This window comes from Hemicordylus capensis, chromosome 3 (genome assembly GCF_027244095.1).
Source record: "Hemicordylus capensis ecotype Gifberg chromosome 3, rHemCap1.1.pri, whole genome shotgun sequence".
In the NCBI taxonomy this organism is placed as follows: Eukaryota; Metazoa; Chordata; class Lepidosauria; order Squamata; family Cordylidae; genus Hemicordylus; species Hemicordylus capensis.
Genome location: NC_069659.1, coordinates 341,647,648 through 341,675,237, shown reverse-complemented (window position 1 = coordinate 341,675,237; position 27,590 = coordinate 341,647,648). Strand labels below are relative to the sequence as shown.

The following is a 27,590-nucleotide window of genomic DNA, read 5'->3' as shown; positions in this document are numbered from 1 at the left end:
GCTGCGCCGTGGCAACTCATGATTAAAAAAACCTGGGTTTGCGGAGTGCTCGCTCCGCAAACCTGGTTTAAGGGGAGGGGTAGTTTGGTGGGTTTACTGCCTGGAGGACACTGGGGTCGCCTGCAAGCCTGGTGGTTCTTACGGCCCACCGAAATCAAGCTAAGCTCCCGTAGCCCAATTTTGGTGGACCGTGTGAATAGCCTCATTATTAGTGCAAAGTTGCATGCTGTATTATCTCTTTTAAAAGAGAAAAATTATTCCAGAGACCTTCTCAGTGATGGCATCTTAGTTATGGATCATCTTTTCTAGAGAGGCTTACCAGGTGCAGTAGTAGTAGTAGTTCTCATTGTTGAACAAAAAGGTCACTGCAAAACTCAGAGGAATATGAAAATGAGATACAGAAAGGAAAAGCCCCCTTTTGACAAAAAATGGAGCAAAATATAATATGTGGATGGCTTTTGAGTTTAATACATCTGCTAGGACAAATTCCTTTCCAATACTTTGTGGCTGTCTGTATATTGTATATTGCACACTTTTTCCTGATTAAATGGAAGATAAACTACCTTGGATAAGTCAGCTGCATTCTGCATCCAAATTTTCCATTTTTCAATAAATTTCTTTCTAGGAGGAGAATAAAGTAGCACAATAAAATACATTACTGTAGACATTTTCAATTGCTCACACTCCACAAATGTAAATATATTGGTTTAATTGGAACTTTCAGATACTGTCCTTTAAGAAATCAAGAAGGCATTGTTTGCAGGGGGTAGGGAGTGCAAGGAATGCCTTAGTAAGATAAGTTCCCCACTTTGAATTATCATATATGCAAGAAAGAGGCTTGAACTCATCTGAGGCCAGGACAAAGCTTAGTGGCCAACCATTGAGTAAGTGTGCTTGTGCTCCAGAGTCTCTTCGAGCTCAGAAGGGGTGTATAACCTAGATCCCTATGTGGCACATGGTGTGAGTCCTAAGAGGGGTGGGGAGCTGGTCTTGTGGTAGCAAGCATGAATTGTCACCTTTGCTAATCAGGGTCTGCCCAGGTTTGCATTTGCATGGGAGACTACATGTGTAAGCACTGTAAGATATTCCCCTTAGGGGATGGGGCCACTCTGGGAAGAGCACCTGCATGCTTGCATGCAGAAGGTTCCAAGTTTCCTCCCTGGCCTCTCTAGTTAGGGCTGAGAGAGCTGCCTGAAATCTTAGGGCTGCCTGAAATCTTGGAGAAGCCACTGCCTGTCTGTGTAGACTGAGCTAGATGGACCAACGGTCTGACTCAGTAGAAGGCTGCTTCATATGTTCCTGTGAGTCTAGGCTTCGGCCATCGGGCAGGAGTGGGCAGACCTAAGGCTACCAGGAGCTGCTACTTTTTTAACTTGGAGAAAAAGTGCCAGCACTAAATAGCAGCTTGGGGAGGTGGAGCCATTCACAAAATGGCAGCGTGTACAAAAATGTATATCGACCAGTTAAGGGATTTTATCACTAAAACTGCTTAACATCCAGGAGAATTTTGTTGCAGGACTGGAAGGGAGCAGGAGAAGAAATTAACAGGAGAGAAAAGTCAACCCTAAGCAGCCTAACCTACTTCACAGGGTTGTTGTGAGGAGAAACTCAAGTCTGTAGTACACTGCTCTGGGCTCCTTGGAAGAAGAGTGGGATATAAATGTAAAAATAAAATAAATAAATAAATAAAGAGACAGAGGCATTAAAAATGGGGCAGCCCTGTCCCCACTAAGGTTGCCAATCAGATTTGTAGGATTGGGAAGGGAGAGAGGAGTAAGCCCAAATGCCTGGAGAGCTCCTTCAGATAAGCCTGGAAGCTAGCAGTAGCTTCTGTGCTACTTAATGCCTGCCCCTACTATAGGGCAAGGGCTGTATTGCCATGGCAAGTGCATGCTTTGCATGCAGGAGGACTTGAGTTCAGTCCCTGGCAGCATCTCCAGGTAGAGCTGGGAAAGGCCACTACCTGAAACCCTGGAAAGCTACTGTCTATCAGTGTCAACAGCACTAACCTAGAAGGACCAATTGTTTGATTCAACGTAAGGCAGCTTCATATGTGTGTCTTTGCCTAGTCAGTGCAAGCAGTTCAGATTCTAGCTTGCAGTTCAAGCTGCTCAAGGCCTTCAGAGATCCTGAGCTGGAGATCATGTTCTCCCGGTCTAATTTTAGGTCTGGCCACACGCAGTCCTGGCCCGGACCTGACAGCTTCTACGTGCTTGCCTCCTACAACTTCCCTGTTGTCTGCAATAGTCTGGAAAATGCCACTTCTCGGTTCTCCTGTTTCATGCTTCTGGACTTAGAGGTGGGGGAAACCTTGCCTTCTGTGCTGCAGCCCCCTCATTGAAGTGAGGCATAAAATCAGCCTCCTGAAAGCTCCCTCTCAGCTCCTGTGTCCCAAATTAAGGGGAGCACTGATTGGAGGGGATCCGTTTGGAAAAAGAGGCAACTTTTCAGGAAGCAGCTGTATTGCCACGGAGCCATAATGCATCTGCCAAGGAACGAGGCCTCAGGGGTTCTTCAAATAAGCCCCTGAGGTTCTTCACACGATTCATGTGAAGAGCCTTAAGGGGGGTTGCGGGGAGACTGGGTTTGATCGGCTCTCCCTGCAGACGATCACTGGCCCATTGCTGGTCGGGCGGATCGCCCATCCAGACAAGCTCGTCCGGCATCTCTGGCAGAGGGAAGTGATGCTGCGCAGTGCCCCACCCCCTGGAACCCCAGTAATATACTGTGCAAGTGCATGGTGCATTTCTGGGGTCTTCCCTCCCCAAGGGTGTCCACTGTGGCTGCAAGCAGCCATGGCAGATACACAGCCAAAAAAAGCAGGGTTAATGGAGCACTCGCTCTGTTAACCTTGTTTAAGGGAGCAGGCATCTAGGCGGGCTTGCCCCTGGGAGCTGCACGGCTCCTGTCGCTGCACATGATCAGTGGAGGGCTGGGCTCCCTTAGACCGGTTTCTGCTGCTCGTGTGAATCACCTCCCTGTATTGCTACTCATATTCCCAAAACTCTTTTTGTAAATAAGCCCTGATAAATGAATTGTATTATATTATGTTCCCAGAACTTCATTATTGTAAATAGGATTCTGTGGTTGCAAATCCCTGTGCATGGAGACGGTTGGCAGGGTCAAACGTGTATTCTTGTTTCACTTTTGGTTTAGTATTTTGACAGTTGATTTTTTGAGGTGGAAGAGGTTTTTTTAAAAATGGAGGGAATTTTTGTTTGTTCTAATTCTATGGCTTAGAAAACTGTTGGGCCAGAGAAACTGTATATATTTGGGAGTGTTTTGAGAGGGAGGAGAGTGAAGTCGACAGAGTCTTGAGAGAGAGTCCTGGAAGGAGAAGTCGAGAGAGTCGGCTGGAGAGAGTTTTGGAAGCCAGAGAAGTCAAGTCTGCTGGAGAGAGTCAGAGCTGAAGGTTGAAGAAGACAGAGAGACTTGGAAGTCAGTCTGCTGGAGGGGAAAATTCAGCTGAAATCACTAAGAAGAAAAAGAAGAGCCAGGCTGGAGAGAGCCCCAGACCTGTGCTGTAATCAGAACCACCCAGTAAGCCAGAAGCTGACAAGAAAGCACAGAGGACTCTGAGTAGGGACCAGTAGAGAGTCACGTAGCAGATGCGTTTTCCCATTTTTTATTTTGCCTGACCTGCTCTGTTAATAACTGTTTTGAATTTGGTTTGGGGTTTTTTGGCTGCAAAAGTAAGGTTTTAATTGAACCAGTTTTTCTAAAAGTAAATTTTCTTGTTTTAAAAAATTTAGAAGCTTTGTTGATTGTCTTCACCACACACCTATAAGCCTTTCCACACTACAGAGGTTTGTGGGTTTTTTAAAAAAAATTGATACATGTAAAGGGCTGTTGTAGTGGACCCAGCTATACCAAAAGCCCACTTGGTGGCCGTAGTAAAGAGGTTAGGAATAGAGGGCTGTTCCTCCACAGCTAGCAAGTATGGAGATGTTACTATGTACTCTCCTATAGTAGCGTATGTAATCGCACTAGCCAAGGTGCCTGAATGTGTAAGCAGCAATCACCTAATCAAGTCTGAAAGATAAACCACATGTCAAGATTGATGGAATATTCCTTCTGCGTCAGCCAATCAGTGCTGTAAAAAGAAGCTCTGCTCTCCCTCTTAGCTTTGATTTCCAGGCTTACAGCTGCAGGGGATGGCTACTCTCTGTAGCCCAACTCCATAGTTCGATAAGGAGCCACAAATCTTCTAATAATCATCTTTCCACATTCATAACCTTCACGGATTCATTTCCTGTGACTCTGATCTTCATTCTGAACTATATATCCTCCTGCAAGCTCAACCTCCAAGTGTAAGCGATCTTCATGACTTGGAAGGAAAAGCAAGTTTTTGAAACTAGTGGAAATTGTGATAGTTCTGAGTGGTCACTCACTGGCGTCTCTCGACACCCAGGTTGGCGAGAAGATTTTGTATTTTTACTAACTAATCCAGTAAAGGAAAACTTTCAGAAACTGGATTGCAGCCAACCTGGGTCTGTGACCATGGGAAACAGGGTGGGTCTCTTGATCAGGGATTAGCAATGCCACTTCACCTTGGCTCATTCATGCTAGCGAGTGCCGTGCCCAGGAAAGAGCCGAATGCACATATCCTTTCCAGTGATGGCAGGAAGCCAGTGTTTGGCAGCTGAACTCGGTGGCGTGTGATCTTCACAGCCTAGTTACCTTTAGTAGTCTTGTTTTGGCCATGCTTATAGCATAGATTCCGTTCTTCTCTTGTGTGCCAGGGCTGTTCCATCTCAATGCAATGAAACATACCTGTGACACATCAGTTAAAATCCCCCCTCTGCTTCTCATTGCTCTGCTTGTTCTTTAGAAGTCTGGCTAAAGTTGCCTAACATTGTCACTGATGGGTCTTAACAGTTCTGTTCCAGAGTCCTGGATTTCTTTTCTTTTTAAAAAAAAAAAAAATGTGCTCAATAAGAGTGATGCACACTGCTTTTGACAGCCAGGAAAGTGCAGCGGGTTGCATGTAGTCTGGTAGCACCATGCACCCTCCTGATGCAGCAGCAGACAGAACACGACTATCCATAGTAAGACCATGATCACAGCAGCTGGAGGCAAGCACTTGAAGAGAAAGCTGTTCAACCTGCAGAGGCTGGCTCCCCAGGGAGGTGTTGTGCGGCAGCCCTGACCCTGATCCAAAGCAGGCGCCTGAGCTGGCCTGCTCCTCCTCTTGAGTGGGCCCATCAGGAAGGAGGCTCTGAGCAACTAAGCATGCATTTCACTTCTGGTGTTGGAGTTTGTCACTGGCATGACGTCACCTCTGCTCCTGGGGGTTCGGGAGGTTAGGGTGGGCTAGGACAGGAGACTCACTAGGAGGCACTGGGTCCCCTCATCTCCAGCGTACCTCCAAGTGTGTGCGTGGGGTGGCTGCAAGCTCTGGCTGCTCAGGGTCTCTGGGATCTAGGGGGCTTAATAGGGGGCTGGGGCTCTCAGCTGGGGTGTGCTCCTTTGATCTCCTTTGGATCAAAGCCTGTCTGGGTCCTGACCCACCACGTTACAGCCTCTGCGTGTCCCTTATGTTCTGAGACATAAGGAATAACACTAGGGAAGGAGAGGCATGTCCTCCCAAACCCATATCTGCCAGGGCTTTAGTGATTTGGGGTCAAGTGGGGAGGGGCTATTTGGGAACAGCAAGTTGCTCAGACTGGAGATCGAGCCCAGCCATCCTGATGGCTTAGCTAGAATCCAGCTGGCCCCGCTTTTGGGCACCTGAATCCCTGCTGAGTAGGTAGCGGCAGTACCACCTTTTGGCCATCTGCGGCAGCAGTGTTGAAGGACAGCAGAGCGTTAAACAGTAGCGCCTCCTTCTGTCAAACTCCCACCCAGTGGTGCAGAGGATAATGCGCCTGGGTCTTACTGCTACGGTTCTTGGTCCAAGATTGCTGGCGCCTCAACATATGTAAAAATAAATGGTGCCTGTACTGTCATAATCCCATATGAACTTTCCCAGGCTGTGATGTCCTCACATCACATAGGAGGCTTTGCTTTCATGTTTTTGGGGAAATGAGATCTTGTGCCTGGAGCATAGGAAGCTGCCTTATACTGAGCTAAACCACGTTTTCATCTAGCTCAGTACTGCCTACACTGGGGCTGTACAACCTTGCCTCACCTGCAGGGGCTGGACTACAACTTCCATCATTCCTGACTATTGGCCAGTGTGGCTGGGCATGATGGGAGTCGTAGTCCTAAAACAGCTGGAGGGACAAAGCTGTGCAGCTCTGGTCTACGCTGACTGGCAGTGACTTCGAGGGAGGAGTTTTTCTCAGATGCTCTACCACTCAGCTGTGGCTTCATCCCCTAGGGGGAATATCTTGCAGCAGACAGTGATAACATGTAGTCACCCATCCAAATGTGAATCAAGGTGAACCCTGCTTAGCGAAGGGAGCAACTCGTGCTCGCTGCCGCAAGTCTGGATCTCTTTCCCTAGGACAGGGTCTTCTCAGGGATAGAGATCCAAATGAGGAAGAACTTCTCCACCTACCAAACCAGTCCACTGCTTAGTTTTAGACACCTTGTGGGTAGGGTGTGGGGGACAATTTGTTTATGCAAGATTTTGAAATATTGATGGACTCAGTTCCTGGATGCGCTGCTATTGCCTGTATGACGACCCCTACACACACACACACACACACACACACACACACACACACACACACACACACTTTAATTTCAGCTTTTTATTGCCTCTTAAAAATCATTTCTTTTTTGGAACATTGCCTTGAGTTTCCGTTTAGAAAGGTAATTAATGGTGTGTACTAGTTGCTCGCACATAATTTAATATTTCCCAGACAAGTGGTAGCTGAGGCCCCCTTGCTTTTTCCTGAGTTAAAACTGGAGTTTTTCATCATCCTTTGGGCCAAACGAAATGGTATGTTAAGCCTGTCGTTAACAGCCAGGCTGAACACTAGAATTGGACTGGAAGTGCTCATCTTTGGAGAAATAGCTGTTTGCAGGAGTGGGGGGTTGTTCTGACTAGGGGCCAATGGGGGTGGGGGTGGTAACCCTTTCCCTTGTTCCATTTTTCCGCCCAAATTTCCCCCTGCCCTAGGCAGCTATTGGAAGCTAATAACCCAGTGATCGTCACTGTTTTTTTAAAGTGGGGATCACTTTGACCAGAAGCCTTCATTGTGAGAACCATTTCCCCCCTACTGTGCTGACCACTGCACAGTCTCACATTTTGCTTGGTGCTGGGAGGACCCAGAGGGGGGGAGCCCTCTTAAAGAAGGTCTGTTTTTAGTGCTTTCTAGGAGGAAAGCAATGGGAAGGATTATGCTTCCCAGCGCTCCAGGCGTGCCTTCCAAGATGGTGTAGGCCAGGGGTTCAAGAGGGCTCCGTCTCCCTTAAAGAACCCCCCCCCCCACAGCGGTGAGCAAAGCACAGCACAGTATTCACCTCTGGCTGAAGCATCACACAGGCTCAGTAAACAATTAGTCAAGCAGCCACACTTAGGGTTGACTGGGCTCCCAGGCCTTACAATGAAAAACCCTGAAACAGCCACTTAGGAGACAAATAGGCACCTTGGGGCCAGGCGGAGGCAGGAAAACAGCACAGCAGGAAATGCTAACCAGGAATCCACAAATCCAGGCTTAGCTCACTAGCCAGGCATTGTTTCTGCTTGCCAACAACCCAGTCTCTTCCCTCAGATCCTTTCCTGGCAGACACCGGCAGAGGCCTTAGGAGAAGAGTGGGTCTTCTGTCATTTGTACTGGGATATGGAGAAGGTGAGAAACAGTGGGAGGATTCCTGCTTTTTCTTACCTTCTCAGAAACAGCCGTGGAATTGAGACGTGTGTGGTGCTGGATGGAATTGAGACCTAAGGAGATCTGTGTGGTGCTGGGTGTCCTGCTCACCAGAAGGGGGCACTCTTCTCTGGCAAGTGGATGTGTAGATGCCTGGCGTTGACCCCCTCTCTTCCCCCGTGAGCCGCAATCCTGAGCCTCTGAGAATCACTGTTGCTCCTATCTCTTTAGTCCCACCCCCTTCATCTGCATACCCCATTGTGGGTTGTGGCAGTATTTGTGAAATTTAATCTCTATAATCCGAGTCATCCGTGCAACATCTTGGTTCCTGCTGCCTATCCACAGCTGTTTATAATGTCCCCAAAGAGGACATTTCTGAAGTTATAATTACCTATGAATAGCTTAAAATAAATCTCTCCTCCACGATAAATTTACTTTTCAGGGCAAGCAAATAAATAACACGTTAACATCCACTAATCCTAATCTTCCTATTTGCAAAATGATAATTATGCCGCACTTGAATTAGCATGCAGAAATAATGCACACTTGGTGCTAGCGTGCATGAACAATTAAAATCTATCGTCATGAAATTAATTCTCCTCTGCGAAGACACATTCTCCCTTGTTTTATGTAATTTAGAAGAAAAGGCATTTAAAAAACCCACAAGTGAATGAGTCTTGATGTCTCTCGCCAGAACCTTTGGACTGGTTTATAGTTTGGTAGAGTTGACCGATGTTTATGAAAGAAATAAGGGTCATTCAACTGATCAGCAACAAAGCCGGAGTTAAATATAAGAAGTAACTAGAGTCTGGGAACAGATCTTTCTGGTAAGGCCGCTTGACAGATTTGGTAAGCAAATCTTGAGCGCAAATTCAAACATGCAGGATTTTTATCAGTAGCATGGGACAATAGTATACTATAGTCACTCCCCAAACTACTATTTCAGAATAAGGCAGATTGTGGCAGGTTTGAATGCTCTCCCCTTCCCCATCCAAAGCTCCCCTGCAAGTGGACATTCAGCCCCTCAGGGAGAAGACTGTGGAAATCACTGCCATCAGATGTAGTGATGGCCACCAGGCTTGAGAGTTTTTTAAATGGATTAGACAAATTCATTGGGCTATCAAGGACTAGTAGCCTTGACAGATGTATATACCATCAGAGTCAGGGTTGCGCATGCCCCTGGACACCCGGTGCGAGGGAACACCAATAGGAGGAGGTGGTTACACTCTCCCCCACCCCTTGTGGGCTTCCCAGATGTACCTGGCTGGCCACTATGAAACAAGACTGGATTAGATGGGCCTTTGGCCTGATTCAGCAGGGCTCTTCTTATGTTCTTAAGAGGCCTAGCCTCCTTGACACTAGCTTTTCATGTGCAGAAAGTTATTTACCCAGTGGGGATGGAGAATCAGATATGGACTCCTCATCCTGAACTCTAGAAGGTCACAGTCCTAAGAGGACTGTAGGTTGTCTGTTTTGACATTAGGGTGGAAGTAATTAAAAAGCCAGAACTAGACATTATGAGAGTTGCATAGCTGCTGCAAGAAGCCTCAGCCTCAGCCCTCCTCCTCCCCTCCCCTCTATCTTTACTAGTTGATTACCACCATCTCATAATAAAAAGCACTTGATGTGTCATCCTTTTTCTGCCCCCAATCTTCTCCTTGATTGGCTGCTGCTCAAGGGGGCGGGGATACTTGGAACTAAGAATAGTATAGGGACAAGGCATTTGTAGCCTGTAGATCAGTTGAATTTGCTGCTCAAGAAGAGGAGTGTGTAGTGAGGACACGTCTGGAACTGGGAGAGATTATCAATGGTTGCAACACTTTTGCCACCTGCAGCCCCATAGCCCAGATTGAATATGTATGGAGAAGAGTAGTAATGCCAGGGGCCCAGTTTAGACCTAACTGCAAAGCATGGTTTGTCTTTATGTGCACGAGCTGTAGCAGGCCTCCGGTTCACACAAGTCAGTAATTGAATCAGAAATGATGTCCAAAAGTTCTGGTTCTGTTGCTGATGTATTTTGCATATACCTTACACCTTTTATAATATTTAAGGGATTTGTTTTTTAAAAAATGGACTTGTAGCAGGAGATGTTATTTTGCCATTGGGTATATATAATAACTTGAACATTTTATAATATTTAAGAGATTTGTTTTTTAAAAAATGGACTTGTAGCAGGAGATGTTATTTTGCCATTGGGTATATATAATAACTTGAACATTTGGTTAAGGCTACAGTCATTGAAAAAATGCTGACATGCCTGATTCCGTTGCCCTTTGGTGGGTGGCCAAAAGAGCACTACAGATTATTTTATTTATTTGTCTTTTTTTAAAAAAATTATAATTTATATGCTGCCTGACTCCAAAGGCTTTAGGTAGTTCACACAAAAAAAAACCCCACAACAAAAATAAAGTAAGACAAACTGTTAAAACAATTCAAAACATTCAAAGTTGAGAGTTTCTGTCCCAAACATGGTCAAGGAGGAAGGCTGAATAAACCCTTGTAAGAGTTAGAACAGGGGTAGACAACCTTGACTCTCCAGCTGTTGTTGAACTACAACTCCCATCACCCCGCCATGATTTATTGTGGGGGATGATGGGGGTTGTAGTTCAACCACAGCTGGAGAGTCAAGGTTGCTTAGCCTTGAGTTAGAATAAAACAAATCATAGCATTTGGGAGTTGGAAGAACCTTGCAAGATTTCTAATCCAACCCCTTGCTCAGCAGGGCGTGAAATGAAACGTTCGGGTATCCTTTTGCCTATAAAGTCTGAATTATCCTTGATGCCAAGTGAACTGGTTCATGTAGCTAAGAGACCTTGCAAGAGAGGTCAGCAACGGCATCCTCCCTGCATCTTGTTGCCACTCCAGAAGCTGAGGGGGAGTGGGAGTTGTGGCGACAGGCTAATTTACAGGCTGCTTTTGAGGTGGCGGGCCGAGGTATAGAGCCATTAGCTCCTTAAGTCCTTTTCCCAGAGTGGCACTCCAAGAAAAAAACATTGCTGGCCAGAGTCTGGCATCAAAATGTGAATGAACACATCCTTATAACCTCCCCCTTGTCTTTAGGGTTTTCTCATTCAGCATTTACCTTTGGTATCGAGAGCCATATCAGCCAGTCTAACATCAACGGTGCTCTGGTGCCCCCAGCTGCTTTGATTTCCATCATCCAGAAAGGCTTGCAGTATGTAGAGGCGGAAGTCAGTATTAATGAGGTAAGGAAATCTCTCGTTTCCTGCAGACACCTTGAACGTGCTTCCTTGCCTTTGACTGTCCTGCTCTATTTCTCTGCTGTCACGCTAGATTCATCATTGTTTGAGTTCGCTAGACCTTTTTTTGAACAAGATTGGTGGATTATAAAACTACTCTGAGTTGTGAATCTGGGAAGTCTTTCATTACTTGTCTGAAAGTTTTGCTTTTTAAACCAAGGGTTCTCAAGCTTGGGTCCCCGGATGCTGGAGTACAACCCCCATCATCCCCAGCCACAATGGCTGGAGCATGGTGGGAGTTGTAGTCCAGCCATATCTGGGGACCCAACTTTGAGAAACCCTGGTGTAAACAGAGCGTTGGTCCTTCAGAGGCCAAATCTGCAATGTTATTGTTCCATCGCTTTAATAGACATATAGGTGGATTTCTTGGGGTGAGATTCTGCGCAAACCTAAGGAATTTTGGGAGGGAAGACAGACACTGTCCTGGTGAAGTATGAAACAGAACTGTCAGTGGTTGAAACTACCCATCACAACACACACATATTAAAAGTGTTGCTGTCTCTTTTAGGAGGTCACATATGTTACTAACTACAGACATTTCAGTAATACTAATGAAACAATGGAACTAATTGGATGGAAGAGATTGCTTGTCATATATGATGCCATTGTGGTTTCTTTCAGTTTGTTCTTATACTTTCCCACTGATCTCTTGCAAAGATGTATTTATTTGAATATATACCCTTGTTTCTCCCATAGGCCAAAGGTGGCTTGTTCCCATTCCCTCCATCCCCCACTTGTGCTCATCCCCTCCATACAGATTTTAAAATGAATGAATAAATAAATACTCAAAACAGATGGCTGACAACTACAACCAATATGTATATACTGCTCTTCAACCAAAGTCCTCAAAGTGGTTTACACATAAAAATAAATACATAAATAAGATGGTCTCCTGTCCCCAAAGGGCTCACAACCTTTAAAAAAATTCCCTCCTTCTCCCTACTACGAGATGCAAGGATTTTATCTGAGGTCAGTGTCCTTAACTTCAATGATTAAGAACCAAGAAGGTTTTCAGTGAGAGAAAATCCTCCTGATTCTGCACCACAGTTGTCTCTAGGCTGTCCTCCGGCTCGCGTAAGGAGCCTTTTTGATGCTTCAGCTACGCTGCCCTGCCCAAGCAAACATTTCCGTCACGTTTGATATCCCTCTGCTTTCCCCTTGAGTTGGAACAGAGGGAGCATTCACAGCTTTCAGTGAAAAGGGATAGATTTTCACCGGGAGAGGCTCAGAGCCAGTACTGAGAATAAATGAAGGAGGCTGCCGGTCACAAGGAGTTCCCTGAGCTGCTAAAAATAGACCAAAGCAGGGGTAGGCAACCTTGGCTCTCCAGCTGTTATTGAACGACAGCTCCAACGATAAATTGTGGCTGGTGATGATGGGAATTGTAGTTCAGCAGCAGCTGCAGAGCCAAGCTTTCCTACCCGCCAGGACCAAAGGATATTTTGTTTATTTATTTAGCATTTTTAGAATATGCTCCCTTGAAATAAGAGCATCTCCTTCCTCTTCTGTTTGCTTATAGGAAGACCCTCAAGACGTATATGTTTTCTCAGGCTTTTCACTGAATCTTTTAAAACGAATGTGTTTTTATCTTGCAAGATTTTTTTGACCCCTGCTAATTGGGCAAAGAGGCACCCCTTATAATGTGGTGATTCTCTGTTTAGCAGGGGGAGAGTAACTGGCCGTATCCACCCCCAGCACAGTACTTACAGTGACTGTTGCTGGTGTCTGTCTTATGTTTCTTTTTAGATTGTGAGCCCTTTGGGGACAGCGATCCATCTTATCTTATTTATATATTATTGCTCTATGTAAACTGCTTTGGAAACTTTTGTTGAAAAGCGGTAAATACATATTTTTGTTGTTATAATTTGTTGTGTGAATTATGAACTTCTGCTTTTACATTTGTAGTATTTTCTAATTTGTACACTGCCTAGAGATGTATAACACCTTAAGTGGCTCAGCGGGGAAATGCTTGACTAACAAGCAGAAGGTTGCCAGTTCAAATCCCCGCTGGTATGTTTCCCAGACTATGAGAAACACCTATATCGGGCAGCAGCAATATAGGAAGATGCTGAAAGGCATTATCTCATACTGCGCTGGAGGAGGCAATGGTAAACCCCTCCTGTATTCTACCAAAGAAAACCACAGAGCTCTGTGGGCACTAGCCAGGAGTCGAAATCATCTTGACGGCACACTTTACTTTAGGGATGTATATATCAGGTTGTATAAAAATACGATAAATGAATGAATAAATAAATATTTGTATACTGCCTTCTGGTGGTTTATAATAAAACAACACGGGTTAAAACAAAGTTAAAACATTAAAACTATATCTACCTATCTATCTATACACACACAGAGTACATACACGCATACTTTTACTAGGCATGTTTGAATATTTCCCTTTTATAATAATAATAATTATTATTATTATTATTACTACTACTACTACTACGGACTGACATACTGCACAAGAGTATGTCAGCCTCGTAATGCTGCTGTTGTGTAAGTTGCCAAATTTGCACTTATTGCATTACACAAAATAAGCCCATTATTTCCATTGGGCTCACTCTAGTGTAACACAATTTGCACAAATTTTGCATTTGCGCAACATTACTAAGGTGACATATTCTTGTGCAGAATGTCAGCTGTGATTATTACTGATGTAATGATATTTCAAACAAATACTCCCCCACCCGCCCACCTCCACCAAGTTTTCTGATACTAGAAATTTAGAGGTCATCTTAAACTCAGGGTCCTGTTCTTTTTGAGTAAATGCAGGTACCGTGTTTCCCCGAAAATAAGACATACCCATAAAATAAGCCATAGTGTGTTTCCTTGAGGAAAAATAAATATAAGACAGTGTCTTATTTTCGGGGAAACACGGTATAACCTGTATAACCTCTACTCTTTAAAGGGGGGGGCATCAAATTCAGAGTCATCTTTGATTCAGGCAAATATGGTAGCTTCACCTATTTTCTCCATTATTACTGATGTAAGGATATTTCAAACAAATATTCAGGTCCTCTTTTCTGAAAATGTCTTAGTACTGGATATTGTATTTATCTGAATCCAAGACTAGTTCTCCCCCCGCCACCCACCACCACCTGTATTTACCTGAATCCAAGACTAGTCCCTGTCCCCCGCCACCACGTTTTCTGATATTATACATTTAGAGGTCATCTTAAACTCAGGGTCCTGTTCCTTTTGAGTAAATGCAGGTATAACCTGTATAGCCTCTACTCTTTAAGGGGGGGGCATCTTAAATTCAGAATCATAATTCAGGCAAATATGGTAGCTTCGCCTATTTTCTCCATTAAGACCTGGACTGTCGTTTTCTTCCAGTCTTTCTTGTGATGGGCTCTTCTTTGCCGGAGGTTTTTCGGCAGAGGCTGGACCGCCATCTGCCAGAGATGTTGTAGCAGAAGACCTCAAAGGCCCCTTCCAACTCTAAATTTCTATTATTCTATTCCTAGGGGAAGGGGCAGGGGGCGCAGTAAGTGTATTAATAAGGGGAACCATCTTATTAAGTCTTAACAGTTGGAAGTTTTTTGTTGTTGTTGAAAATGGTATATAAATATTCTTAATGTTAATAATTATTAACATTTCAACAAAAAGTCCATAAAGCACTTTACAATGCAAAAAGAATTAGAATGAGAAGATGGTTCCCTGTCCCTAAAGAGCTGGCAGTTTAAAAAAGAAGACACAAAGTAGAAACTAGCAACAGGAAAAGGGATGCTATACTGAGCTGAATAGGACCTGTTGCTCTCCCTTTGCTGAACAGAAGAGCCACCACTTTAAAAGGAGATTCTTCATTTGGTTAGCAGGGGATGGCCTGCGCAGAGCCACCAGCCGAAAACTTCAAAGCCTTACCTTTATAAGGAAAAAAGAGCGGGGAAACAGCAGCCCCCCTTGAGAGGCAACATACCTGCTGGCCTCAAAGTGGAAATCTCAAGTCGCGTACATCTTTTTAAATGGATATGCTACACGTGTATTTGCATCTGTATGCAAACAAGTACAACATATAATATGAGAAGCAGACCAAAGGAAAATGCAGAATATTACAGTTAGAAGGAACCTCAGAGGCCCAGTGCAGAAAACTGCGACAGCATCCTGAGCCAGGATGTCAGGTTGTCTGAGCCAGGGTGGAGTGTGGGCCAATCCACATGTGCAGGACGCATCTGAATGCTTAATATTTGATAGGGGGGTCATGATCCAGATCCCTCTCCCGTGCATTTTACTGAAATACCCCCCCCCACCACCAAACCTAATAACCCACATTTCAGTCCCCAAAACATGCTTCCCTCCACCTGCACAAAAAGTGCCTTTCCTGCACAAGACTAAGGAGGCCTTTTCCTCCCCCTCTCTCCGCCCTCTTCCACTTTTTGAATCCACAGAGCTCAGGTTGCACTCCCTCTAAGGATAACCCAGGAATCCGCCCCTTCTTCCCAGTCTCCGTTTTCTTCCAGAAGCTGCCTAATAATTGGAGGCAGGGAGCTGCAGGCTAGAGGGACTCTAACAGCCTGGGTCATGTCGCCCCCTATCCAGCTAGGTGTGGGGCTGGTCACTTTCCTGCTGCCCTACCACTGCCTGAGAGGAACAAGCCAGCCATTTCAGCAGGGTGGTGGGCGCACGCCAGCCCTTACCCACTTGTAACAAGCCGCATTCTGCCTGCCTGCCCGCAACTTTCTCTCTCTGCCTTCCTGAGAGTCTGGTTCGGCCACTTGCAACTGGGAACACAGGGGCTGGAGTCCAGATTGAGAGGGGAGAGAGAGCGCACACCCCTGAGGCTCTGTTGCTGGTGCCCCACCCATGGTTCAACTCACTGAGCAGGAGGCTTGGAGCCTCCCCGCTCCCAGCTCCTGCAAAAAGAAGCAGGCTGGATGCGAACGGGGAGAGAGAGAGAGAGAGAGAGAGGCCCGGGGGAGTGTGGAGCTGGGGGCGATCACCCTGGCTGCCCCGCCCTAATGACAGCCCTGTTTTAAAACTTCCAGCAGAGATCCCAACAATGCATGAGGCAGACTGTTCCACTGTCAAACAGCTCTTGCAGTAGCCAAGATCTGGAGTCAGTGGATGGCATACTGGTGGTTGCATATGGCAGGTCTCAGCTTAGATGCCTACTGAGCCTTGTTTCGAGCATGACTCACAGACAAGAGCCAGTGCGGTGTAGTGATTGGACTGTTGGACTAGGAACCGGGGAGACTCGAGTTCAAATCCCCATTCAGGCATGAAACTCACTGGATGACTCTGGGCCAGTCACTTGTATCTCTGCCTAACCTACCTCACAGCGTGGTTGTGAGGATTAACATAAGCATGTTCACTATTCTGGGCTCCTTGGAAAAACAGCGGGATATAAATGTTTTTTGTTTTTTTTAAGAAAGAAAGAATGAATAAACTTGTCCCACCTCTACCTCTTCCTCAGTATGATGGCCTGCCTTGCAGGGTTGTTGGCACCAGAATGAACAAGATAAAAATTGCCAAGTACTCTGTACACTAGTCAGAGCTTCCTAGGAAATAAAAGAGATTAATTATTCCATCCCTGACCTCTTGATTTAAATGTCATCCTTCACTAAACGTTTGCTTTCTGTCTCTTCCTCCCCTCTCCTACTCTCTCAATTAGGATGGTACCTTGTTTGATGGCAGGCCGATAGAATCTCTTTCACTGATAGACGCCGTAATGCCAGATGTGGTGCAGACAAGACAACAGGCCTACAGAGACAAGCTTGCACAGCAACAAGCGGCGGCGGCAGCAGCAGCAGCGCCGACAAACCAACAGGGGTCTGCAAAAAATGGTGAAAACACTGCAAATGGAGAGGAAAATGGAGCCCACACTATAGCAAGTAAGCTGAAGGGGAACGGACTTGCACTCTGATCAATACATTGAAAATGTTGTGGGAAACAGCCAGCATCCCTGCAAAAGGGTCTAGGGATGATGGACGGGACTTGCATCATTTTGCCATCTAGCCCGGGGTGGACAGACTTAAGGCTTCTGGGAGCTACTCTTCCCCCCGCCACACACACACAACTCTGGGAACTACCAGCACAAAATGGTGGCTAGGGGAGGCCGAGTCAATCACAAAATGGCTGCTTGGGGAGGAAGAGTCAATTACAAAATGACAGCTTGTACAGAAATGTATCTTGACAAGGAATTTTGAAAATTAAAACCACTCAATTCCGAGATGATTTTGCTAAAAGATAGGAGGGGAGCAAGAGAGGCTGCTTTGTGTGTGTGTTGGCTTGGTGGGGGTCAGAAACTGGGCAAGAATTAATGGGAGAGAATGTAAGGAGCATCCAAAGAAAGAGTGATTAAAGATGGTACGGCCATGCTCCCACTCAGCCAACCAGTTAGACTTGCAGTATTGTCAGAAAGGGAAAGGAGGGAGAAGCAAGACCAAACACCTGAAGAGCTAGAGCTACTTCCGATAAGCCCGAGAGCTGTTGGGAGCACCCAAGCTACCTTATTCCTGTCTCGGATCTAGCAAATCACTGGTTGAGTAATAGTGCAATTTGTGGCCATAAACATACAGCTAGTGGCCAATATGATGCGCCGCGCCAGTGTGACCCATCAGCCGGTGCTGCTGCACATATGCCAGGCAGTCCCAACAGTGTTGTGAAGCGGGCAGTTGCACAGCACTACTTCCATTGGAAACAGTGATGGGCAACACTGGCATGGTGTGGCGTGGCCCATCATCATCATCATCATCATTCATCCATGAACAGCCAGCAGTTACAGTAATCAAGAGTTACAGGCAACATCACTTAAAATACTATGATACTAAATAATACTGAATATTACTGCAAAATTTGACCACACAGTAGGTAATCTCGGCATCAGAATCAGAAAGGAGAAAATTTACATAAAAGTTGTTTGGCCTGCCTGGATAATGTAACAAAATTGGACCAATAAGAAGAGAACATATATCTCTATAAAATACACAGTTAGGTAATATATGCTCCACTGACTCAATCATGCCTGAGCAGCAGGGAAAGAGCTGTTGTGAATACGGCATACGATGGAATCTACCCTCCAAAACAGCCGAAGGTAACACATTTAAACAGGCCAAAGTAAAGGTATGGCGGAACTTAAGGCAACTAAGTTTGTATAAGTAATTAGCCGGGGATACATTTTGTCTTGGATTTCCTACAACCACATTGTGTAGTTTGCACTCCATCCTTTTGAAACCCAATATCCCAATGGCACTGACAAACTGATTCTTTGGCCTTAGGAAGGCCTATATGAGCCAGATCTGAAAGCAGAAGGCCATAACATCCAAATTTCTTCTCCACCACATTTTCCCAACTAGAGGAAAAGCTAGCCATTAAGGTGAGGGTGTCCAGACCAGAAGGGTTGTAGATTAATTTGAGCCAATAGTTGAAAATAAGCAACCAAATCCTGTCTTCAAGTGGGATTAACCTGGTTTCAGTTCTCAGTAAAGCATTTGGTACGCAGCGTGGGACACCAAGAATAGATCTAAGAAACTTGGACTGTACTGCTTCCAGAGAACTAAAATTTGGAAATTTACATATTTGAGCACCATACAATAAATGAGGTGCTACCTTACCCTGAAAGGCTTTCACCACTGCAGGTATATATTTACCTCCCCTGGAGAAATAGAATCTAGACACTGCAGTTGCACTTCTATGTGTACCTTGGGTAACATGAGCCTTCCAGGAGCCATTTGATTGGAAAACCAACCCTAGATATCTGTAAGTTTTAACCTGCTCTATTTCTTGGCCATTAATCTGCCATCTGTGTTTAGAGTATTTCTTGGTGAACACCAGCACCTTAGGTTTTTTATAGCTAATTTCTAATCTTTCCTCCAAACAATAGGCAGTGAAGGAATAAATGACTTCAGGACTCTTCTCAGACCTATTTCAAGCAATGATAATATTACCGTATAGTCTGCATAGAGAGGTGCAGGAATTGGATGAGAGCCCAAATTAGGAGGGTGGAAATTAGAATTTTGTGAGATTTGCACCAGGGAATTTATGTAATAGTTAAATAAGGAGGACAGTGGGGACTAAAATACAGCCTTGTTTTACACCCCTCTGGACTGGAACTGGGTCTAATAAATGGATGGCCATGTCAGCCATTGTCTTGAAATGTTGTCATGTTTCATTGTAAACTCATTCTGCAAGTATTTTACTTAGGGAACTTTCTCTTGGAGCTTATGGTTCTTGGCTGTAAAAAGGTCATATGCACCATGGCTGGGTTCATATATCTCCCCAAGTTTCTCATGTGATCATGAGCAGAATTTATTTCAACAAGCAGTTAGGTGATAAAGCCTTGAGCCAGTTTGAGCCAAATAAAGCTTTGAGCCAGTTCGTACTGTCAAAATCGTCCACCACGTAGGGTGTCAACTCCAGCTGTCCATGGGGGCATGTTTCATGTGAAGAATGTAACCCATTTAGTCTTTAGCCTTGAGAGAACTGTAAAAACACGTGCATATCTCCATCACCTCTTTACCAATATTTATTATGTTCCGTGCACATACCGTCTGTATACCGTGTACATACATACAGCTCAAACCTTGAACTTATGTGAACGATACCATTGTGGCATATGCAAGAAGGAAAGGGTTGCAGCAAGAGCAGGCCCATTGTGACATTTGTGAGAATGACTGTGCATGCATTCATTCTAAAATAAAATTGAATACAGACCCTCTCAAATGGAGAGTACTGACAGGAAGTATACTATATATGCATTGCACATGTGTGCAGATCTGTATATGTGCATACTACACAGATTGTGCACTAATATATTATATGAATAGGGCTTATGTGTACAATATATATACACATAAGCTATTGACACATCATGTTGAATGCATTTACAATAACACACTTGCTATCTGCACCCAAAATTTGATGCTGAAAGGCATCATCTCATACTGCATGGGAGGAGGCAATGGTAAACCCCCTCTGTATTCTACCAAAGAAAACCACAGGGCTCTGTGGGCGCCAGGAGTTGAACTCGACTTGATGGCACACTTTACTTTACTAGAACTAGGTTTACTTTTGACAGTGTTTGTGTGTTTATTCTAATTCACATAACACGTACATGAGTACATACAAATCGATGGTGCAGCCACATTTATACTACATACAGTTAGTATAAATACATACAGTTCTGGTCACCGTATCTTAAGAAAGGCATTGTAAGACTGGAAAAGGTGTAGAAGTTGACAACCAAGATGATCAGTGGCCTGGATCACCTTCCATATGAGGCAAAACTACAGCATCTTGGGCACTTTAATTTGGAAAAGAGGTGACTATGGGGAGACATGATAGAGGTGTATAGCCTTATGCATGGAACAGAAAGAGTGGACAGAGAAATCCTTCTCCCTCTCTCACAACACTAGAACCAGGGGTCATCCCATGAAACTGAAGGCCAGGAAGTTTAGGACTGAGAAAAGGAAGTACTTCTCCACACAGTTAATTGATGGAATTCTCTGCCACAGGGTGTGGTACTAGCTTGGAGGGCTTTAAAAGGGGCTTAGACAAATTCATGGAGGACAGGTCTAACAATGGCTACTAGTATACTATATGCTACCTCCAGCCATAGAGGCACAATGCCTCTAAATACCAGTTGCAGAGGAGCCACAACATGACCTCACCACTTTCCTGTGGACTCCTCAGAGGCATCTGGTGGGCCACTGTGGATGCTGGAAATCTTTTATTTTATTTTATTTATTTTTACGTTTTTACATTTTATATCCTGCTCTTACTCCAAGGAGCCCAGAGTGGTGTACTACATACTTAAGTTTCTCCTCACAACAATTCTGTGATGTAGATTAGGCTGAGAGAGAAGTGACTGGCCCAGAGTCACCCAGCCAGTACCATGGCTGAATGGGGATTTGAACTCGGGTCTCCCCGGTCCTAGTCCAGCACTCTAACCACTACACCACGCTGGCTCTTGTACACACATCCAGTGTAATGTCTAATATGGCTGGATTGCGCATGCGTTGAACATAGTGGTTTGATTCAGCCATTGACACACGCAGTTAGGAAGGGAATGTGCCAAAAATGTTCCTGTCAGGATGTTCTCCTTAGACACCCTGAAACCATTCCAGCACATCCCTTTATCCTAATGGAGGGAGGGGGGAAGCTATTCACACCCTGTAAGTACTTGCTTAAACTTCTACTTGAAGTTTCTCATAGAGGGACCATTCAGAATAGCTGCAGGCACAATGCAGGGACTTCTGCGTGCTCGATGCATCCCCTTCCTGATCATGTGGTGGGACCTATGAACTGGCCCAGTGTGTGAATAGGTCTTGTAATAGTCTTTGGTCTTGTAAGACCTTCTGTTGATGCTTCATTGGGGCTGTAGCTCCGTGCTAGAGCATCCCTGCTTTGCATACAGAAGTCTCCAGGTTCAATCCCTGGCTTCTCAAAGTACAGCTGGGAAAGACTCCTGCCTGAAGTCTTGGAGAGCCCCTGTAGTTGGTCCATCTAGCTCACTGTTGCCTACACTAAGTGCAGGGGCGGAGCCACCATTGGGCGGACGGGTTCAAAGAACCCTGGCCGCCAGCAATCAGGGGCCGTGAGCGCTGCCCCAGACGCGTCCCCCTCCCATGTCTGACATCAGACACGGAGGATGCTGGTTTAGTTTCCAAGCGGGGCTGTGCGGCCCCATTCGGGACTTAAGTGGCCATGCTGTGAACGCAGCACCGGCCTGGCTCTAACTCCCGAACTGAGCCGTGCGGCTCCATTCCATTCGGGAACCAGACCACCACCACCACCCCCCGTGTCTGACGTTTGACGCAGGGGCATGGCTAACCCCCGCATCTGACTTCAGGCTTGGGGGGTGGGGTGAGTGGGGCCACTGCCATGGCCAGACATGGGCCGCTGGCGGACTGGCTCCTCCACTGATCAAGTGTCTGACTCAGTAGAAGGCAGCTTCCTACGTTCCTATCCTACTCTCCTTGTCTGCATCTGGCTTCTCTTGCAAAGCGTGTTTCCCTCCTCTCGTCTGGGCTCCATTCATCTGCATGGATATCCAGGAGGAGGAGTCTGCCTCTTCTCCCTTTGGCTGGGTCATCTTGTTGCTTCTGCCCTGTTGTCCCTGCCAAGGGAACTGCCCGCTCATTCAGCCTTCCTGCTTGCTTTCCTCTTCCTGATTGAATGGAGACAAAAGAACATCCTGAAAGGAACAGGCAAGCAGGCAGATCGACTTCCGTGTTTGGCCTTGCTTGTGAGGCTACACACCAGCGATCTCTTCTCGTGTGTTCTGGTTGCAGCAGCTTTAGCACAATGCCACAACATTTGTAGCACAATACGCACAACAGTAAGGCAATACTTTTTGTAATACTTTACGTAATTTCTAGAAATTAAGAAATCCCGACTGGGCATAAACCCGTGTTGGAACCATCCTGCTCTCTGCCACAGACAAGCCTTGGACTTAAGTTCAGGCATTTCTCTCAAGGGTGAGGTAAAAGCACTTCGTAGATGCTCCTTGTTTCCCATAAGCCAGGACTCCACTTGGGTATTAGAAGCAGATTCTAGAGTGGAGCCCTGGTACTAGGAAAGGGCAACTTTCCCCTTAGATTACTTATATTAGGAAAATGAACAGTTACTCTCCCCTCACCCCCTCAACTAGATATAATGATCACATTCAGTTCCTCTTCTGAGGCTTGAAAAAGAAGCCGAACAAAGGAGAAGAGAAACTTCTGTAAGCTAGGGGGATCTGCACCCCTAGTCAAAGGATCGTGTGTGTGTGTGTGTGTGTGTATGTGTGTGTTGGGGGCGGGGGTTGTCTTTTCCCCCCTCTCTCCCAGTATCCAGGATGCAGCCCTTCCACACTAGCTGTGGAGCCAAGCAGCAGCGATTTCCCCCACTGCTTAGTAGTGGTGTGCATGAACCAGTCCGGAGGCCATTGTAGAGGCCTCCGAACTGGTTTGAAAGTGGCGGCGTTCAAAGGTTTGATACCGGGGGGCGTGGGCATGTGGCTCTTTAAGGGCGAGGGAGGGTGTACTTACACACACACACACCCCGCCGGCACTCAGTTTTTTGGAAAGTATATGGGGCGGCAGTATATGGCCCCCACATGCACGCGCATGTCACATGTGACTTGTGTGGTGTGCGCACGCCAGGCACGATGTGCGCGTGGGGGCCGGGCACACACGCAGACGTTACTTCCGGCTGAGAACGGGTGAAGGGGTGGCAGGGAGGTACGCTGCTGCCCCATATACTTTCCAAAAAATGGAGCGCCGGCGGGGAAGGGGGGTAAGTGCACCCTAACACACACATACATACACCGCGTCGAACCAGAACTCTGCAGTTCTGTGCACACCACTACTGCTTAGCTCTTGAATTAATTCTGAAGGGCTGTATAGCCAAATCTTTGCACTCCTGAATGCAAGGCAATAGCTCTGTTGGCTCGCAACTCCCTTCAGGCTGTATTTAGCAAAGGTTGCAAGCAAAACCTTCGATGCCATGCAGAGCAGACACACAGTCTTGGAATTTGTTTGTTTGTTTGTTAAATTTGCGCCCAGAGTTCTGGCGTCCCAGGGAAACCTAACGCATTGGAACGTTATACGGAGTCGGAGTATTGGTCCATCTAGCTCAGTATATTCTATGCTAGGGGCTGCACAACTTGGGTCCTCCAGGTGTTTTTAGATTTCAACTCCCATCATCACCAGCCACAGTGGTCAGTAGTCAGGGGTTATGGGTGTTGTAGTCCAACACCTGCAGGATGGCCCAAGTTGTGTAGCCCTGATCTACACAGGCTGGCAGCAGGTTCTCCGAGGTTTCAGGCAGGACTGAGTCCCTCCCAGCCCTACCTAGAGATGCCAGGGAAAGAACCCAGGTCCTAATGCATGCAGGTATGCAGATGCTCTTCCAATGAGCCATGGGCTCATCCCCTAAGGGGGATATCTGGGTAGTCTCCCATTCAAATGCAAACTAAGGCAGACCCAGGTTAATAAAGGGGACAATTCATTCTTGCTATCACAAGATTAGCTCTTCTCAAGAGAAGGAGTCAGGCTGTCTAGTGGAGCCTGGAGATTCAAAACACAGTTGGAATGTGGAGCCTGGAGATTCAAGCTGCAGTCTCCTTTTACACCTGGAATAGGCCAGAAGGATCTGCTAGTTCAGGTATTTGCCTCTTCATAGCATTTTCTTTAATGGGTGGTGGTGTAACTTTTTCTCCCCTCCTTTTCAAACCCAGACCTTTACCCTTAATTTGAGGACTCCTTTTTCCCCTTTGAGTGTGGTAACTGCTGGTCTGCCTCTCCTGGGCCCAAATCCCAAACTCCCCCCAGCCTAACACTCAGAACTGCGTGGGGGCAACAGCAAGAGGGAGGGCATGCCTTCTCCTCTTGCCTGTGGTGGGCTTCTCAGAGGCATCGGGTGGGCCCCTGTGTGAAATGGGATGCTGGACTCGATAGGATTCAAGCCTGACCCAGCAGGGCTGTTTTTATATTTTGAGGAGCCCTCTTGTCGAGGGGGTAGTTCTGGGGCTAAACACCCTACCCCTGTCAGGATGTCTGTTGCAGACGGCACTCTGGGAAACAGGAGGAATTGGGGAAGAAAGATTTTATTTCCACAGGGGACATTATGACCCTGAGTACACTTGGAGGTACTGTCCTTCCTGCCTGTTTTCCAGGGTGTGGCCCCTCGGAAGCCCCAATGCCACCCCAGTTTAACATAATGCAGCCACAGAGCTCTATGACTTTAAATAAGGAGTAAAGGAACCAGTCAGTTCTCCTCCATCACCCATATCTTAATCCATGTTGGAGGCGTATTTGGGGCGGGGGGGGGAGGTGTTAATGAGCCCCTGAAACTAGCTCAGGAGGATTTTGCCAGCACCCCTTCCTGGCATAATTTGAAGTTTGGAAGCGGCTGAGCTTCTATCACGTCTGCAGCAGCGTGGTGGTGGGGCATTCAGAGCCGCCTACTCAGAACATGATCTTTTAATGTGTGGTGTTTTTAATATTCTTCTTGGCAAGGAAGAGAGGAAGGCTGACTGGCTTGAGTCTACAGCACTCATGAGCGAATGAATTGGGTAGCAAAACTAGGACTGGACCAAGTTAAATTGTTATCTGCCCTAAGATTCATTCTCTCTCTCTCCCTCTCGCTGGTCTTGTGGTAGCAAGCATGAATTGCTAACCAGGGTTCACCCTTGTTTGCATTTGAATGGGAGACTACATGTGTGAGCACTGTAAGATATTCCCCTTGGTAGCTGGGGCTGCTCTGGGAAGAGCACCTGCATGCTTGCATGCAGAAGGCTCCAGGTTCGCTCCCTGGCATCTCCAAGATAAGAGTGTACTCACCCCACCCCACCCCGCCGCGTTTCCCCCGCCGGCGCTCTCCAAATTTAAAGCCCCTCGGGGCGGCAGCGTTCCTCCCTGCCACCCCGTTCCCCCCGTCGTCCGGAAGTCGCATACGCTCGCGACTTCCGGCCACTTCCGGCCGATGGGGGGGGGACGGGGCAGCAGGGAGGAACTCTGCCACCCCTAGGGGCTTTAAGTTTGGAGAGCGCTGGCGGGGGGAAACGTGGTGGGGGGGTCAGTACACTCTCCCCCCTCTTAAAGCTCTACCCCCGCCGGCACCGAAACAGCCCCTACACCCGAAACGTTTTGGAGGCCTTTACAAGGGCCTCCAAAACGTTTCGGGCACAAGACTAATAAAAAGTTGCAAAACACCTTTTAACTTGACATTGGGGGGCCGTAGCTCAAGAGTAGAGCATCTGTTTTACATGCAAAAGGTCTCAGGTTCAATCCTTGGCATCCTCCAGGTAGGGCTGGGAGAGACTCCTGCCTGCAACCTGGGAGAACCGTAGTCAGTCGGTGTAGACAATACTGAGCTAGATATGAAGCATCTTCCTTTGTCCTTGTGAGGGAGCTAAGGGAGAGTTAGGAACATAGGAAGCTTCCATATACTGAGTCAGACCATTGGTCTATCTAGCTCAGTATTGTCTTCACAGACTAGCAGCGGCTTCTCCAAGGTTGCAGGCAGGAATCTCTTTCAGCCCTATCTTGAAGAAACCAGGGAGGGAACTTGGAACCTAGATGCTCTTCCCAGAGCAGCTCCATCCTCTGAGGGGAATATCTTACAGTGCTCACACATCAAATCTCCCATTCATATGCAACCAGGGTGGACCCTGCTTAGCTCAGGGGACGAGTCATGCTTGCTACCAAGAGACCAGCTATCCTGGTTGAGATGTCTCCTGAAATTGCACCCCACTCTTTTCTTTTTTGCGACTGCTACCTGTTTCATACACTATCCCTGGTGGCTTCTTGTGGGGATCACTTCTTTTTGCAGAAGTCCCTTCACCCCAATCCTGTGTTGTCATGTAAGGGGTCACATGTGGGGTGTGAGTGTTTAAATGGCAGCCTCCCAAGGAGGTGGGCATCGTGCCAACACCCACTAGTACAGGGTTTCCTAACTGTGGGCCCCCAGAAGTTGTTGGACTGCAACTCCCATCATCCTCAGCCACAAAGGCCATGTCTGGGGGTGATGGGAGTTGTAGTCCAACAACATCTGGGGGCACTAGTATATTGCCCAGCTTTTGCCCCCACCCTGAACATCTTGAAATGATCCCTTCCCAACCTCTGCCTCAGCATTCTTTAAGTGGGACATCATATCCCCATCACACGGGACCCTTATTTGTGTAGGGCTGGCCATGCTAACACTTGGTTTTGCATGTAGAATTGCACGTTATATCTAAAGCCAACTTTCCATGTTTGGATCTAGAGATCCATTTCTGCCTGTTGACTGTGAGTTGCAGCTTAAGCTAGAGATGCAATCTACTGAGGGAGTGAAAATGTGATGTGCCAGCCACCCCTACTGGCTGGAGAAGCAAATAGTACTGGCTTTCTTGGCTGCACAGAGAGGAGCATTTATGTAACTGCCGTGTTCAGTGCCAGTGATGCTGGAATAGGTTTTCCTCTCCCTTGGCAGTGTACACCCACATGTATGCAGAAAGATCCCTCATTAGTTAGTCTTCAGGTGTGCAAAAGTCGTACTTAATGTGGGTCTCCATTAAATTGCAAGATATGAGAAGAATAATCTACCTTCCTTTTTGTTTCCTTCCTTTTGCATTCCTTTTGTTTAATGCAAGATCACCTTTGGGCGTTACTTCATTGTTTAAAAAACAGGCAAGTCATGGTACTGGGGCACTTTCCAGACTAGCTGCTCATCAGCAGCAAAATGCCTCGGTTTGGGCAAGTCTTATGCGGGACATAAACAGCAGGGGGAGCAGTCTCGCAGCAACTAACAACCTGAAAAAACCAGCAACTTTTTCACTCTGGATATACGACGCCCTTGCTCTGTAATCGTTGTGATTAAATTTGCAACCAGGCATTGGAAATGTGAACGGTACCCTGCTGTCCATGTAGGTGTCATGACACGACATGATCACGAAATTCATTTACAGGCTCCTTTGGTGAGACACTTTAAGGAATATGAACATAGTGCTGAAGACCTAAGGTTTTGGTGTATTGAGAAAAATAGAGGACGTAGTGGTAACATTAACAAATGGCTTCTGAAAAGGGAACTATTTTGGATCCATACTTTTAAAACCTGGACCCCCAGGGGACTGAATGAAGATCTAAATTGGGGAGTGATGTTA

At 46.4% G+C, this 27,590-nt stretch overlaps 1 protein-coding gene across 21 annotated transcripts in view; it reads left to right on the top strand.

Annotated features, from left to right (window-relative positions):
• Positions 1–27,590, top strand: part of TBL1XR1 (TBL1X/Y related 1) — a 269,891-nt gene that overhangs the window by 209,266 nt on the left and 33,035 nt on the right. For 13 of the 21 annotated variants that reach the window (XM_053306085.1, XM_053306072.1, XM_053306079.1 and 10 more), the window contains 2 exons: positions 10,821–10,966; positions 16,638–16,857. In XM_053306085.1, coding sequence (XP_053162060.1) covers positions 10,821–10,966; positions 16,638–16,857 — 366 coding nt within the window. Of the gene's footprint in view, positions 1–9,563; positions 9,721–10,674; positions 10,695–10,820; positions 10,967–16,637; positions 16,858–27,590 lie in introns of those variants that run through there. The other 8 variants (XM_053306092.1, XM_053306089.1, XM_053306090.1 and 5 more) reach the window with 4 other exon arrangements.